Below are 13,825 nucleotides of genomic sequence, written 5' to 3'. Positions count from 1 at the left end.
AACATTCTTTGCCATAGAAGGAATTATGTTGGACCTTATTTCATTAGATGTCAACTATTATAAGAAACACAACTTAATCATCTATGGTCACACAAGTAAATTTAGTTCTTCATGCGTGCAAACCACCTTCCTAAATCACATTGTTTTATTTAAGTGTTAGCAGAAGGTGAACATTACAGTTTTATAAAGATTAATCTTCAGCATCTACTGGGGTTTTATTAACAGCAATATGCTGCTTGACTTATTGTGTTTTCGCCCATAGCTTTGAAGCATGGCCTAATCACTGTTTAATTGCCTAATTGAACCACCAGTATCTTCATCCCTGCAACCTGATTGAATGAGAGATGGTTTCCCTCTCACATTCAGTAGTTGCTATAGCAACTGCTTTGGCACAGATGGAAGAAGTTTGCATGACATTTTTGCCCTTTATTTATTTTTTTATTTATTATTTATTTATATGACCACTACTTTTAGCGAAACTTTCCACTCGAACGATAATCACACGTTTCTCTCTGTGATTAAGTCGCATCCACTCCTGCATCATAAATCCCAGTGACGGGTATCTTCCTCTATAGGTGCAGCCACATACTATATTGTGACATATTAGGTGATGATCAGAGTTTGCGACCCTGATAAGGAGCGGCAGTGTCAGGGTAAAGCCTAAATAAAGGGTGGCTTTTTTTCCTGCCTTTGTCTCCGAGCCCCACGGTTAGCGATCTGTGCAGTGACAAACCTCAGGAGCTCCGGTTGTGGTTCTGTACAGAGAGCTGAGTGACAGGCAGCTTTGAACTGTCTGACATTTCGTTCAAGCGTTAAACGCAGGCTGCCGATAATTGCCCCTGCTCACCAGCGACAGCGCAGCACCAGATTAGATGACAGCGGATATGCAGAGCACGGATGAAAAGATGATGAAAGTGAGAAGAGGGGCGTTCTCTGAATGAGTGAAGCCATTTCCACTGCGAAATGAGATGGTTTTCTTAAATTGGCTTGAAAGCGCACGATGGGCTTGGAACATGCGATAGACTGTTTTGGTAGTGTTTGTTTGAAAAAACTCCTTTAAAAAAAAGAAAAAAGAAATGCTGGTGTACCATGCCCATGCACGCGAGAGATCTGATATTTTCCTCCATCGATTTCCTGCCAGAGATCGAGCTGCTTTTGGGCTGTGGGAAAGCTGCGAGTCCTGTGTGTGTTGCTTTTTTAATTTTTTTTTTGTTGAAAATTGTGTGTGTTTGAAAGAGACAGAACAGGGAGGAATTGCACCAAAAAGAAAAAAAAACAAAAAAACAGAAAGGATAAATGTTCAAGCCAAGAAATCACATGTGTGTTAGAATATCATGGGCAAAGAAACAAACGTGCGTGTGCTGGTGGGGAGTTTGGCAGCTACATGGATGACAGTTTGGAGCTGTGTGTGTGTGTGTGTCACCAGCGATGTCTGTCATGGAATGGGCCAGGCATATGAGTGCCAGGTGGCAGCTCACATCAACAGCTGAATCAGTGTGTTGTGTGTACTTCTCTGTGTGTAAATCAGTGTGCAGGCGCATTTCACTTTATTTGGAAGTCCATCCCCGGGTAGGAGGATGCCATAATGACCTGCTGGTCAAACACGCAGCCACAGTTTATGTGATCTGGGCCACCTACACAGTGATGAACTTGTCACCTGGGGATCGTGAGTAGCAGGGTGAAGAAGAAAGAGTGGCGAGGCCTTCTGTACCTTGGACTTGGCATGAGAAAGCAGTTTTGCCTTATTGTTTGGATAAAAATTTATTCATCAGAAGAGCTCTCATCCCGACTGACTGTTTCAAATGTTGCTCCTCACAGCAATAAAACAAAATGGTCATATTCTAATGTATATGTCATGCAAATGTATTCACCTCAAACTTAAGTAAATGGCGACATTTTGTAGAGAGAGTCGTTTGTGGTAGTGTGGGCACACAGTCTTTTTATCTTTTATATGTATGCAAATGGAGATTTTTCATTCGCACTTCACTTTATTGTGGCATTTGTTTAAAACATCCTTAATTAAATCAGCCTTTCTAATGAAACCAGACTAGTCATGCTTCAAATTATACAAAGCGCTGTTTCTCTGGCTTTCTGATTTCTTTTTTTTTTTTTTTTTTTTTGGCTTTTGTGGCTTGAAATTTACCTCCTCACAATGCAGCAGTGACTGATGAGTCTTTGCTGACAGGGTTCTCCTGGAGAGCGAGGTGCTGCAGGCCCCGGAGGTCCCATTGGCCTAACGGGACGCAACGGCCCACAGGGACCGCCTGGCCCCGCTGGAGAAAAGGGTGGTCCTGTGAGTGTTTTTTTAAATTTTTCACTCAGTGAAAGTTTAGGTCATTGCAGTGCATTCTAATGCATGTTGTTGAATGTTATTCAAAGGGAGAAAAAGGTCCCATGGGTCCCGCTGGACGTGATGGCATTCAAGGTCCAGTGGGTCTTCCTGGTCCAGCTGGTCCACAGGGTCCCCCTGGAGAGGACGGTGACAAGGTACAGTAAAGTGTTTGATTCTCAGTCATCCAGGTCGTGGTGTTTTCAAGCAAAGCAAAAATAAAGACTATTGGATGCGCTTGAGGTGTCTTGGAGACATTTGTCTGTCTAGTCCGAAGTGGTAAAACGTCTTCAAGAACTGTGGACCAACATACACACCTGCAGCCAATCCAGCCTAGGGAGAAAACCCAAACAGGGTTCCGTGTAGAAAGTTCAAATGTGTTAGGTGACTGTGTTAGCCACTGCATCATTGTGCCACCCTAAGAATGTTCAGAAAAAAAAGAAAGAAATAATACATGAAATTAAAGGAAGATAATCACTTGCCAATCCACAAACACTGACATTGACTTCAAGACTTCTACATTTGCTAGAATCCTCCTGTTCCTGTTTATTGTTTTGGCTTCTGGGAAGAACACTGATTGGGAAATCAGGTTTTGAAAGTTTAGTTTCACTGCTCATCATAGTGGCTTCTTCAGCTATGAATTGGACACGCAAATGTTTTTAATAGTGAGATTTAAAAATCCACCTCAGACATCTAGATGTAGTTCCAAATAAAGAGACAACAGATAGAGAAATGACCAGATTTCTGCTTCGGCATTTGTAACCATCAGTTCATTTTCTAAGGAGAACCCGACCTCTGTTCTTAGAAATGCCAGGGATATGAAATGTACTCCTTACCTCAACACTGATTCTTTGGTATCTTTATACTGCTGTCATACTTCAAAGACCCCATGCAAACACACAACAATATATTGAAGGTAAATCAAAATCACTATAAATAAATACATTATTCTGTTATCCTCTTTGCCTCAAGCTTGCTGTTGCAGAACATTACATTCATTAAACAAAATAAGAATTCCCCTGGAAGGACTCAAAAGTTTCTTAATGCAGATGGAACAACAGTGAAATAGCCAATTGTTTGCTGTTTACCCTCAGGCCAGCAATTCCTACATCCACAGTCGAGTCCGCAAATCTGCATTTTCACATCTGTAACCATCACACATCTCCGATCCCGGTCACGTCTCCTATTGCCCCATTTTGTCAATCATGGTGTCAATGGGGTTAGACAGGGTGCCAATCAATTAATTGCAAACACTCACCCTCACTCTTCGCGGGCCAATCACATTAGAATCCCTGGAGGAATATTTACTGCCCAGCCGTGGTAAAAAAAAAATAAAAAAAAAAGGTGACACTTTAAGATATTGGACTTTGGCTAAACGTGAGCGATAAGAGCGTTTTAAGATGGAAAGATGTGAGATCTGATGTCTGTGTCTGTGTGTGTCTCACCGCAGGGAGAAGTTGGCGGACCTGGACAGAAGGGAAGCAAAGGAGACAAGGGTGAACTCGTGAGTCCTTTATTTATTTATTTTTTACTCTTTCTGTTACAGTTCATGCAACAGTTTCATGTATAGCAATTAGATTTAAGTTATGATCCATGCTAATTTAACGAAGAAGAGTGACCCTAGCTTCATATCTCCCAAAAGAACTGAATAAGTGGAGGTTGCTTTGCAATGACTCATCCACTTCTATCTTCCCCATGCAGCATAGTGTACCAGTGGCTGATATGTTTTGCATATAAAATGTTAACTGCAGTGTTGGTGTCTTCATTAAATTATTATTGAGTTTCCAATAAAAATATGTTCTGTCCTTGTCTTAACCCCCTGAGACCCGAGCTTTTATTTGAAATGCATTTTAATTCCTCCAAGGTATTTGAGATCAGTAGGACCTAAGACGTATGAAAACTAAGCATCATCTTTGAACAGGAAGTAGTAGTTTTTGAAGAAGAAAAAAAAAAACAGTGTCCTCATATGTGGACACTGGGATTCATTCATTATTTATATTATAAAGAAGTATTTAAAACTGTATATTTTAATACCTGAAAATGGTTGAGCAAAGAAAGAATTACCAACAATGAAGTCCCATCGTCTTCAAACGAGTACTGGCTAATGAGCAAAAATTGCTAATTTGTTACATTTGCACATTATATCAAACTAGAAACGTCAATAAGTATAAATTGTTAAGTTTTAACCTTTACTACCACTAAATGGCAGAGTAAAGCGTCCACTAATGAGGATAATGGGTTTAAATGAAGCAGACTAAGCTGCAATAAAACCTAAAAGTTAATGTCCCATATGAGGACGCAGGGTCTCGGGAGGATAACCTGTTTTTAAATTTTGTTTTAGTCATTGCAGGCAGGTACTTCATGAAAATGAAAAATTGTGATTGACAATAACTTGTATTTAATTGCTTAACTCCGGTAGCAGATTGTATCAATAGTGCACAACATTTTTCCTTCTCTTTTTAGGGTCCACCAGGCCCAAGTGGTCTGCAGGGTGTGGTTGGAGCTCCTGGTCCAGCTGTGAGTATTACTTTCTCTGGCCATCTAAGCCATACCCAACATGTTCTTACTTTTAATCAATTTATCCATTGCCTATATATAACCGCTTATCCTGTAGAGGGTTGCAGAGGGTTGGAGCCTTTCATAATTGGCACTGGGCAGGAGATGGACTGGCACATCTGGACTCAGGTCACCAGGGCAGAATAAAATCCATTCACGGAAACATTCACACCTACGGCCAATTTAGAGTCACCTGCTAACCTAACCAATGTGGTTTATGGACTGTGGGAGGAAGCGAGAACCTAGAACCTGCTTGCTGTGAGGCAATAGTGTTAACCATCGCACCATTTGCTGTCATAAGGATGCTATATTTTAGTTTTAAACTTTTCTGAGTGTTTAAAAATGTTTATCCCAGTGGCTTCTGGGTAAGATCAGTGAAATGGGAGTTGAGGTTTGGAACGTGCACTCCAATTCAAGGCCGATTGAAGACAGTGAATGAATGGAGGCGATCATTGAAATCAGCAATTGAAATTAGACCAAAAGGCTGTAGGCAGAGATTTTTAGCTTGTTTTCTCCAGACCTGGAGTCCTATAATGAAGTGATAACAGAATCTTGTCTGGTTCTGCAACTTATTTCTGCCCGTAAAGGCAACGTGTACACAATGCAGGCTTTTTCTCGACTTGCGTTCGGTGTGATCAACAGTAAAATTAGCTATTAGAGGCTTGGATAACTTGAGACAGCTGGCCCAGTTGGACATCACTATTAAGACGAGGTAGCCTGATTTAAATTAGCTTTTGTTTAATTCCCCAGATGGACAGAAATGAAGTGCTGTTCAAGCCGGGTCGGGGACGCATTATGCAGGCAGCTCTGCAGGCCAAAAACTATTGGCTGCGGCCCCTGCTCATTTTAAAATCAACAACTTTCTAATGTTATACAGATTTCCTTTTAATCACAACTTTAATTTACCGGAGGCATCATATTAATATCAAGGTACCCCATTATCATCAGTTGTTAACAATATGTCTTCTGGTGGACAATTTTAGCACGCGGGCATCGTCACCCGTTGGAGTCTGTTTTGCTTTGGAGTCCATACGCAGGATTAAACTTGTGACCTTCCATTTACAAAACGGTCTCGCAGCCCACAGTGTTGCGCCAGACAGCGCCGCCAGTCATTTCTATGTATTACCTCATATGTTAGCAGGATTTGCTGGAATTGCTGCCTTGTATGCCGCAGTACATCCTCTTCTCATTCATTTCATTAACACAACGGGGAAAGTCCTATTTCTACAATAGCTGGCGGCCCGGGGGCATCTAACAGCTCATTGCTGTAAATTATCAGGCCCTAACAACCATTCTAGCAAAAATTCAGCATCTGCAGGGCTCTGTGGGGGCTAGAATAGACCTCGTGAGACGGATTGCCGTGAGCAGGTACTGCACTGAAGCTGAATAACAAATGATTTAACAGTTGTTTGTCCTGGTGAGTCAGTCTGCTCATGTGTATTCATATCTTCATGACGGAGCCCCGACTCGTGCCGTGTAGTTTCAACATCATCTGTTCCTGTGTTTACTGTAGCAAGTCCTAATGCTGCTATCGCTTTTCACTGTACAGTCTGACCAACACAACATGTTGGTGTTTGTAGAGAAAACGACTACCCCATTCAGTCGAGGCTTAACAAGATAGAAAACAGCTCCATCACCAGTGTTGCTGTCTTCAAGATGCCCCTGAGATCGAGCATTTGTAACAGAGCGGTCTACGGTGGGGCGGCTTTGATCTTCATCAGGATGCCGTGTGTTGCAGTCCTTTTCTGCACATCAAACGTGTTTTTGTTTAGCAGTATCTAATATAAAGACACTCATGAATTATACTTTTTAATTTTACTCAATGGTACAATATAAGGCAGAATAATATCTCATTTAATTACAGCCAGAAGCTAAACTTCTATTTTTAAATAAGTCGATATGAAATTTGCTGTCTTGAAACGATTTCCAAAATAAAATATAGACTTATGTAAGTGCAAGTCTTATTGTGAGTTACATTGCATGGACAATTTCACATGTATTTATTGACATTTATTTACTTCCTGGCCCCCATCTGGTGGCTAGATCTGTTTCCCATTGAATCAAAAAGACATATGTTTTTAAGACTCTGTGTTGAAACCCCATCTTCTCCGCAACCGCATCTAGGAAGTGGGCAATCATGGAGTAATTTAGACAACAAAAACTAAAATATTCACGATTGTGAATAATCTAGTTTATAATAAACACTTTGATGCTATGAACCACAGGTCTTCAACAGGGGGTACGCGACCCCTAAGGGGTCCGCGGAGGTACTGCAGAGGGGTCGCAAAATCTTTGGTTGATTAGACATTTTTATATATATATATATATATAATTTTTTTAAATTTCCCCCACAAATTTAAATTTCTTTAAATGCACATTAACATGAATCCAACATATTTTAGTAAAGGGATAAGGGATAGCTTAATACTCAATGCAAATGATAATAATAATGTATATTTATAAATAGAACTAGGCTGAGTTTAATATAGAACACATGTAGTAGGTAGGGGGGTCTCTACTTAATCTCTCCATCAGTCTGGGGGACCTTGACCTGAAAAACATTGAAGACCCCTACTATAAACGCATCAATGTTGGACCAGATGCAACGCTTCCGAATCTCTTCCATATGCAGTATTGTTATATACGCAAGAAGCAAGCTGCACAATTAGCACGTCCTATTTGGTGACGATAACTCAGGTGCCTCAGGTTTTCCTCCCTGTTGTGACAGTTCGCTACATTTTCTTTGGGGGGCTGGGATTGCATCAACAAAAAACACAGATGTGAGCTGTGCATGTGGGGATACAGTGAATAACAAATTATGCAGCAGTTTATGCCACTACACCCAGACGCAGCTCTGTTTCTGGCGTCCCGGAGCAGCTGCTGGGTCAGTCAGATCTGTGACTTTTCCAGACTTTTCTTAACTTGCAGTCCACTTTGTCTGTGACTCGTTGTCTCAGAGCCGATACCTGTAATCACCTAACATTTCCCTCTAAACTGTTCTGCATTCAGTAGCGACGCCCCAGGCTGCCTGCTTGTCCCAGGGCTCCATGAGAGCTCCTTAAAGCACTTTCAAGTGCTGACATGCGTTTGAACTAAAAACTCCCAGTCTGTCAGCACTTCACTCTTCCCTGTAGTCTCCCCTTTTTTTATCCTCTGCAGCCCCGTGCACCTCTGACTTCACAGATGAAGTCAGCATCTTTCCCCATACGCTGTTTACCATAACCCTGTGGCTATACTGCACTGCATCCTGCCTTGCCTGGTGAGAAGTCTCAGTAGGATTTCTGCTGTTTTCCCCAGGTTGCCCTGCAGCACAGTTTACCAGTAGCTAGAACTGTTGCCTCAACCTTGTCCAGTTTTCTACAAGTTAAAATAGTGCATTTACCTCCGAATGATCAAACAGGCTTCCCCCTGCAGGTCGACTCTGTACTCTGAATTGGCCTGTGAGGGCAAATGTCTGTTTAGAATTTACCCTTGATATAGACTGTTGACCTATGCAGCATGTGTGCTTGGAAACGCTCCAGCTCTCACAAGAAGATGCAAGAATATATGGGTGTAGAGCATTAAAGTAGGCTCGATCTTGCCACGCAGTGACTTTCAAGAACTTTAACTGTCCATCCTAATCTGTCTTTGTGCATTGGCCCACCCTCTGCCTCGTGAGTTTGGGTACACTCCACAACCTTGAAAAAGTATATAGTATATATAAAGGAATTATGTTTGTGAAGCTCCGGCTAACGGGAATCAGAATAAATGTGTTTGTGACCTCTGACCCCCCACAGGGCAGCGATGGCGAGGCCGGGCCAAGAGGACAGCAGGGTATGTTTGGCCAGAAAGGTGACGAAGGACCCAGAGGGTTCCCGGGTCTGCCAGGACCCGTTGGACTGCAGGTAAGTCTCCCGCACATTCCGATTCGCCGCCTCCTTAATTCTCTGAACACACGACAGCCGGGTCACGTTGAGCATCGGCTCGTAGGCGCACACATTACTTTCCCTCTGTCAAAGCCATCCAGAGCGAAACGACTTCCTCCACGCCTCTTAAACCGACAACACTTCATCTCTCCCTGCATCATTTACATTACATCAAAACAAAGCATAATTTATTAATGCAGTCTCGACTTCTAATAGCGCATTGTATTGCTCCTGGGCAAATAATGCTTTTCCCCCCCTCAAGGACTTTCCTTAGCATAGACCGTGCTAAAAATCCATCACCATTGCAAACATTTTGCATTTGGCTTTTTGCCGTGGCGTTAATGGTGGAGGGGTGGGGGCACTGTTGTTGGTTTTTTCCACCCAGGCTATATCTTTATTTATGCAGTAAACCATTCCTCTGCAGGTCCAAATAAGAGACCAGCTGTTGTGCTAGCCTGTGTTCAATAAGGTCTTTTTATGAGTGTATAGTATAAATGTGTTTATCTTTTCTAATCATACGTCTCATAATGGACATATTATGATAGGCACACGGCATTCTATTCCCAAACCGTTTAGAGAAAACAAGGGCAGCAACTTTGAAGCAACGGAAAGTCAGACCTCTGTGGCTGTCAACAATTTGCTGTCAACAAACCACGCAGGACTCCCTGTAAACAGAAACACAGGCTTTACATGTGAGAGCTTGCAGAGGCGAGTGATGTTTGAGAGGTTTTATCAATAACTGACCCGCACTTCTGCTTTCCGCCTCAACGCGCATTGACCGATGTGTATTTATCTTATTTTTAATGGCAACAGTTCATCGATTTTTCCTGGAATTTTACGCAGCCCAGATTATAGCTCCAAATTGCGGTGTTACAAAAGGCTACGTGTGTTTCCAGAGTAGCAATAACACATTCTTTGAATTGCAAATTCAGAAATAAAAAGCTGCAACAGCGGTACGCAGCCCTCCTTTGAGTTAGATCAAAGCGAGGGTTTCATGTTTTCACTCCATGTGGTGGCCAGAGTTAACCAAGGTTACCAATATCTTTATGAATATTACCTATACCAGACATTATGGCATCAGATCATTGGAGATTGCCCTGCTTCTTCTGCGCTACATCATATTTTTTATCATATTCTGCAGATCGTTGGCGTCCAGCAAAAAATACACAGTGACTTTATGCCGATCATCCACAACATTAAAACCACAGACAGGAGAAGTTAAGAACATTGAACATCTTGTGACAACACAATGTTTCGCTGGGAAACCTAGATGAAAAACAGCACATGGTCTAGCTTTCAAATTCATTAGATCTCAAACTGATCTGCGGGGTGATCCACAGAGGCCCCGCCCCTCAACCCATGGGACCCAAAGGCCCCCACTAAGAATATTCTGATGCCAGACACCACAGGACACTCTCATATGACCCTCATAATACCCATGTCCACTCTCTGATGACTCACAACTCTTTTGGAGTCAGGGAGACCTACACAAGATTAGGAAGGTGGTCATAATGTTATGCCTGACAGGTACAATATACTGAATGTGCACATTATCAGTGGGTTCCCTGAGCGCGCCAGGGGCAACGCAGACACCGAAGTACTCTAACAAGCACCTGCCAGCTCACATAAATGACTCCATTCCACATCTAAAAGAGTAGGTTGAGAGAGACCCTGAACAACAAACACACACAACAACAAACACTGCAACACTGCAATGCGTAGCCTCAACTCTCATCCAACCACAAGGCAGCCGTAAGAAGAAAACCTCAAAATCACAACGAACACAACATCATGAACATTCTCTGTTAAGAAAAAGGTTGCAGGAATAACTGTGTATGAGGAAACCTGCAGACTGTTACTGCTGCCCAGCGCCACTTTCCTCTATTCGCCACTCCTTTCCTCTAAAACTGCAGCCGAGTGAAGAGCAGCCAAAGGGCAGTCATTTAATTATCAGCCGAACTTGGGGAATCTTGCTTTGGTGGCATTGTATAAGGAAACGGCACACTTCAAAATATCTCAGTCAATTATCCAAAGACACACTAAGGATGAAATTAGAACGAAGCCCTGCTGGTCAATAGGGCCAGATAACGTTGTTATTAAGTGCAATTGCCTTTTAATTGGGCATAATGCACTCCATCTCCACTCTTTTAATTATGTTTGGCTAAGCTGCCCTTCAATAGATGGCAGCAGCCGCTGCGAGCTCAGCTCTTCAATGCAATTATCTGTAGCATTAATGATTTTTGACTATGGGGAATGAATGGCTTCAGTCTGAAAGCCTCCCGTCATTTGAGGCTGTGTTTGCTGTGGAATATTGGAGTCCCCGCTGAGCGGGTGAGTTCTCCAGATAAAGAGGTTAAGACGGGGCACGCAGAGGAGAGTAAATATCAGATTTGATGACGCCAGAGTGTGCTCGTAGTTCAAAGCTAGTGTGGAAAATAGAGGGAAATGCCAAGTCACAAGCAAACATTTATTGATTTTCTTTTTCCCTCTGATGTGTGTTGAAGAGAAGCTGTGTGTGTGTGTATTTTAATTAAACTTATAATGCACCTCCTTTTTTAATCCATTAGTACCTGCATTTTACAAACAAGCTACAAGTCCAGTATTGATCAAAACTCTGTCACTTCCAGAGATTATACAAGAAATGAGTTGATGCTTAATTTATTTCCCCATTATAACAACGCTCATGCTTTATTACTGTGACTAAAGTCCCCAGTGCCAATCTATTATGAATTAGCCTTCTCTGTCAAATTCCAAAGGTACAGTAAATCAACAAAATGGGCCGAAACTACACACATGTTGCTGCGATGATCGATTCCCACGTCACTTTGTTTTTACAGTAACTTATCATTACCGACGCTTTCCACCCACCTATTGATTATGCACGCTCCATCACTGGAGTTAAACTAACGCAACGCACAATAACTGCAATTATGCATATGGACAATAAGCTACAACAGAAAGTGAGCGCTTCTTCATTTTTGTTGCGGATGCACCTTCCCAAGGTGCATTCAAACTGTTTTAGTCAAGCATGATTGAATCCCAAAGCTGGATAATGCACACCGCCTGCTCCGTCCCTTTTGTTTCCACTTTCCCGCGGACGTAGATGGATGGAGTTTCCACCCTGCAATTTACACAGGCTGATTATACCCAAGCCTCCCATACCCTTTAATTACAATAGGTGTCCTTTTTGACTAATTGTGTGTTTACAAACTCAGGGGTTCTGCCTGTATTAATGCATTCTCCATCACATTGCATCCTAAAGCCCCACCATTCAATACACATCATCTGAAAGGACCTGTTAATGAGCAGCAAAAATATATTTATGCTCCCGTCAGTGGATTTTCTAATTGTCTCAAGCACTGCCTCACATGACCTTTATTCTTTTTTTTTCTATTTTGTGAAGAATATCTGTGTTCCTTGCAGGGTTTGCCCGGCCCTCCTGGCGAGAAGGGAGAGAACGGAGACGTCGGGGCGATGGTGAGTGCAGCTTTTACTTTCGGCTGTGACAACGATTCACATTGTTTTCACGTACGGCCCAGTGAAATGGGCTGATTGTTGTGGAGTATTGGCTAGAGTACTAGAGTTTGGCAGCTCCAGCCGGCTACATGGCAGATGTTCCTGCCTGTTGATGATGCGGTGATTGACGCAAACAATCTGATCCTTTTAAAACTTTGCATGCTCTGCTTCTGTGGTGCGTGTTTTTCTAAACTCACATACGATTTTCCCAGTCTTGGTAAAGACGAGCAGAGTGAGTTCAGTAGTCAAAACAAAAATGTAATGCATGTGTCTTTGCAGTTAACTCAGCAATATCCGAATCTTACATCTTAGTAAAGTCAGTACCAAGAAGCAGTGAGTAGTCAGTTAATCAGGCGTCATGAGACAAATGATCATAGCTACAATTGACATTATTTCCCAAGTTGTTATTTTGCATTTGTTTCTGACAGTGTAGGCCAGAGCACAAATCTGATAAGAACTCATGTGACACCACAGTAAATGTCCTCTCTTTCCGACAGGGTCCACCTGGTCCTCCTGGCCCCAGAGGTCCACAGGGTCCCAGCGGAGCCAATGTAAGTTTTGTGGCCTGCATCTTAAAACATTTGTCAAAAATGCACTTTTTCATATGATTCTCTCACTGTAACTTGTGTGTGATTTACCTGCAGGGTGCACAAGGTCCTCCTGGAGGTATAGGTGCAATGGGAGGCGTTGGCGAGAAGGTAAGGGCCAAATATTTTGTGTGTTTTTTGACTGACTTTTGTAGCCCTGTCCAACTTTACCTCAAAATAAGTTAATTGTTTGGCTTATTTCCACTCTTACGGGTGCTACCACGCAGTATGTAACACCAAAAAGCACTGAGTTGGCAGCTGAAACACTAATGAGTCAGCACATAACGCTGCTTCGTGTCAGTGTCACACATTAATACACATTTTCACTCGTCCAGGGAGAAAACGGCGAAGCTGGCAACCCGGGACCCCCTGGAGAGCCTGGTATCGGAGTGAGTAAATAATCTTCATGAAATCTCATTATGTAAATGCCCTGCACAAAGCATGCACAAAGGAACGGACCACATACATGTGCATGAACACTGCTTAAAATCAGTGAAAAGCAAACTGACAATCCAGCAGTGTGTCTTCCTCCAAATATCTGACCGATTTACCTATAACTGTTCCTGTGCGCAGCTAATTCCAGTGTGTTTATTATTATTTGACAGTGCAGCTGTGGTTGCTGTTCTGTTTCTGAGTATTTTACCTCAGATTACTGTAGGTGTAAGCACAGAAATTCAAGCAGCCGGTGGGCTTTTCAGCAGATAATTAGCTCAGCCATATTTGCACTCCTCCGCTGTTGTTGGTGTCATGAATCTAACCTCCTATACCACGCTGTTATTAGAGCATCGTTGGGTAATTAATTTATATTTGCATCACTCCCATCAATCCACATAATATCCACAAAATCTCTTCTTAATATGAATGTGTTTGCCTGCTAGAGGGTCTGTAGCTTTTACTTTCCTAGATTATAAATGAGGATAAGGCATTCACAG

The 13,825-nt window shown here is 42.3% G+C and overlaps 1 protein-coding gene across 1 annotated transcript in view; it reads left to right on the top strand.

Annotated features, from left to right (window-relative positions):
* The window catches only part of LOC125010505 (collagen alpha-1(XI) chain-like), a 76,856-nt gene that overhangs the window by 51,048 nt on the left and 11,983 nt on the right, over positions 1-13,825 (top strand). The window contains exons 42-50 of the mRNA XM_047589177.1: positions 2,186-2,293; positions 2,380-2,487; positions 3,780-3,833; positions 4,793-4,846; positions 8,662-8,769; positions 12,214-12,267; positions 12,804-12,857; positions 12,951-13,004; positions 13,229-13,282. Coding sequence (XP_047445133.1) covers positions 2,186-2,293; positions 2,380-2,487; positions 3,780-3,833; positions 4,793-4,846; positions 8,662-8,769; positions 12,214-12,267; positions 12,804-12,857; positions 12,951-13,004; positions 13,229-13,282 — 648 coding nt within the window. The remainder of the gene's footprint in view (positions 1-2,185; positions 2,294-2,379; positions 2,488-3,779; positions 3,834-4,792; positions 4,847-8,661; positions 8,770-12,213; positions 12,268-12,803; positions 12,858-12,950; positions 13,005-13,228; positions 13,283-13,825) is intronic.

The sequence above is a fragment of the Mugil cephalus genome, chromosome 7 (assembly GCF_022458985.1).
Source record: "Mugil cephalus isolate CIBA_MC_2020 chromosome 7, CIBA_Mcephalus_1.1, whole genome shotgun sequence".
Lineage (NCBI taxonomy): Eukaryota > Metazoa > Chordata > Actinopteri > Mugiliformes > Mugilidae > Mugil > Mugil cephalus.
The sequence above is the reverse complement of the archived record's forward strand: the minus strand, read 5'-3'. Positions and strand labels throughout refer to the sequence as shown.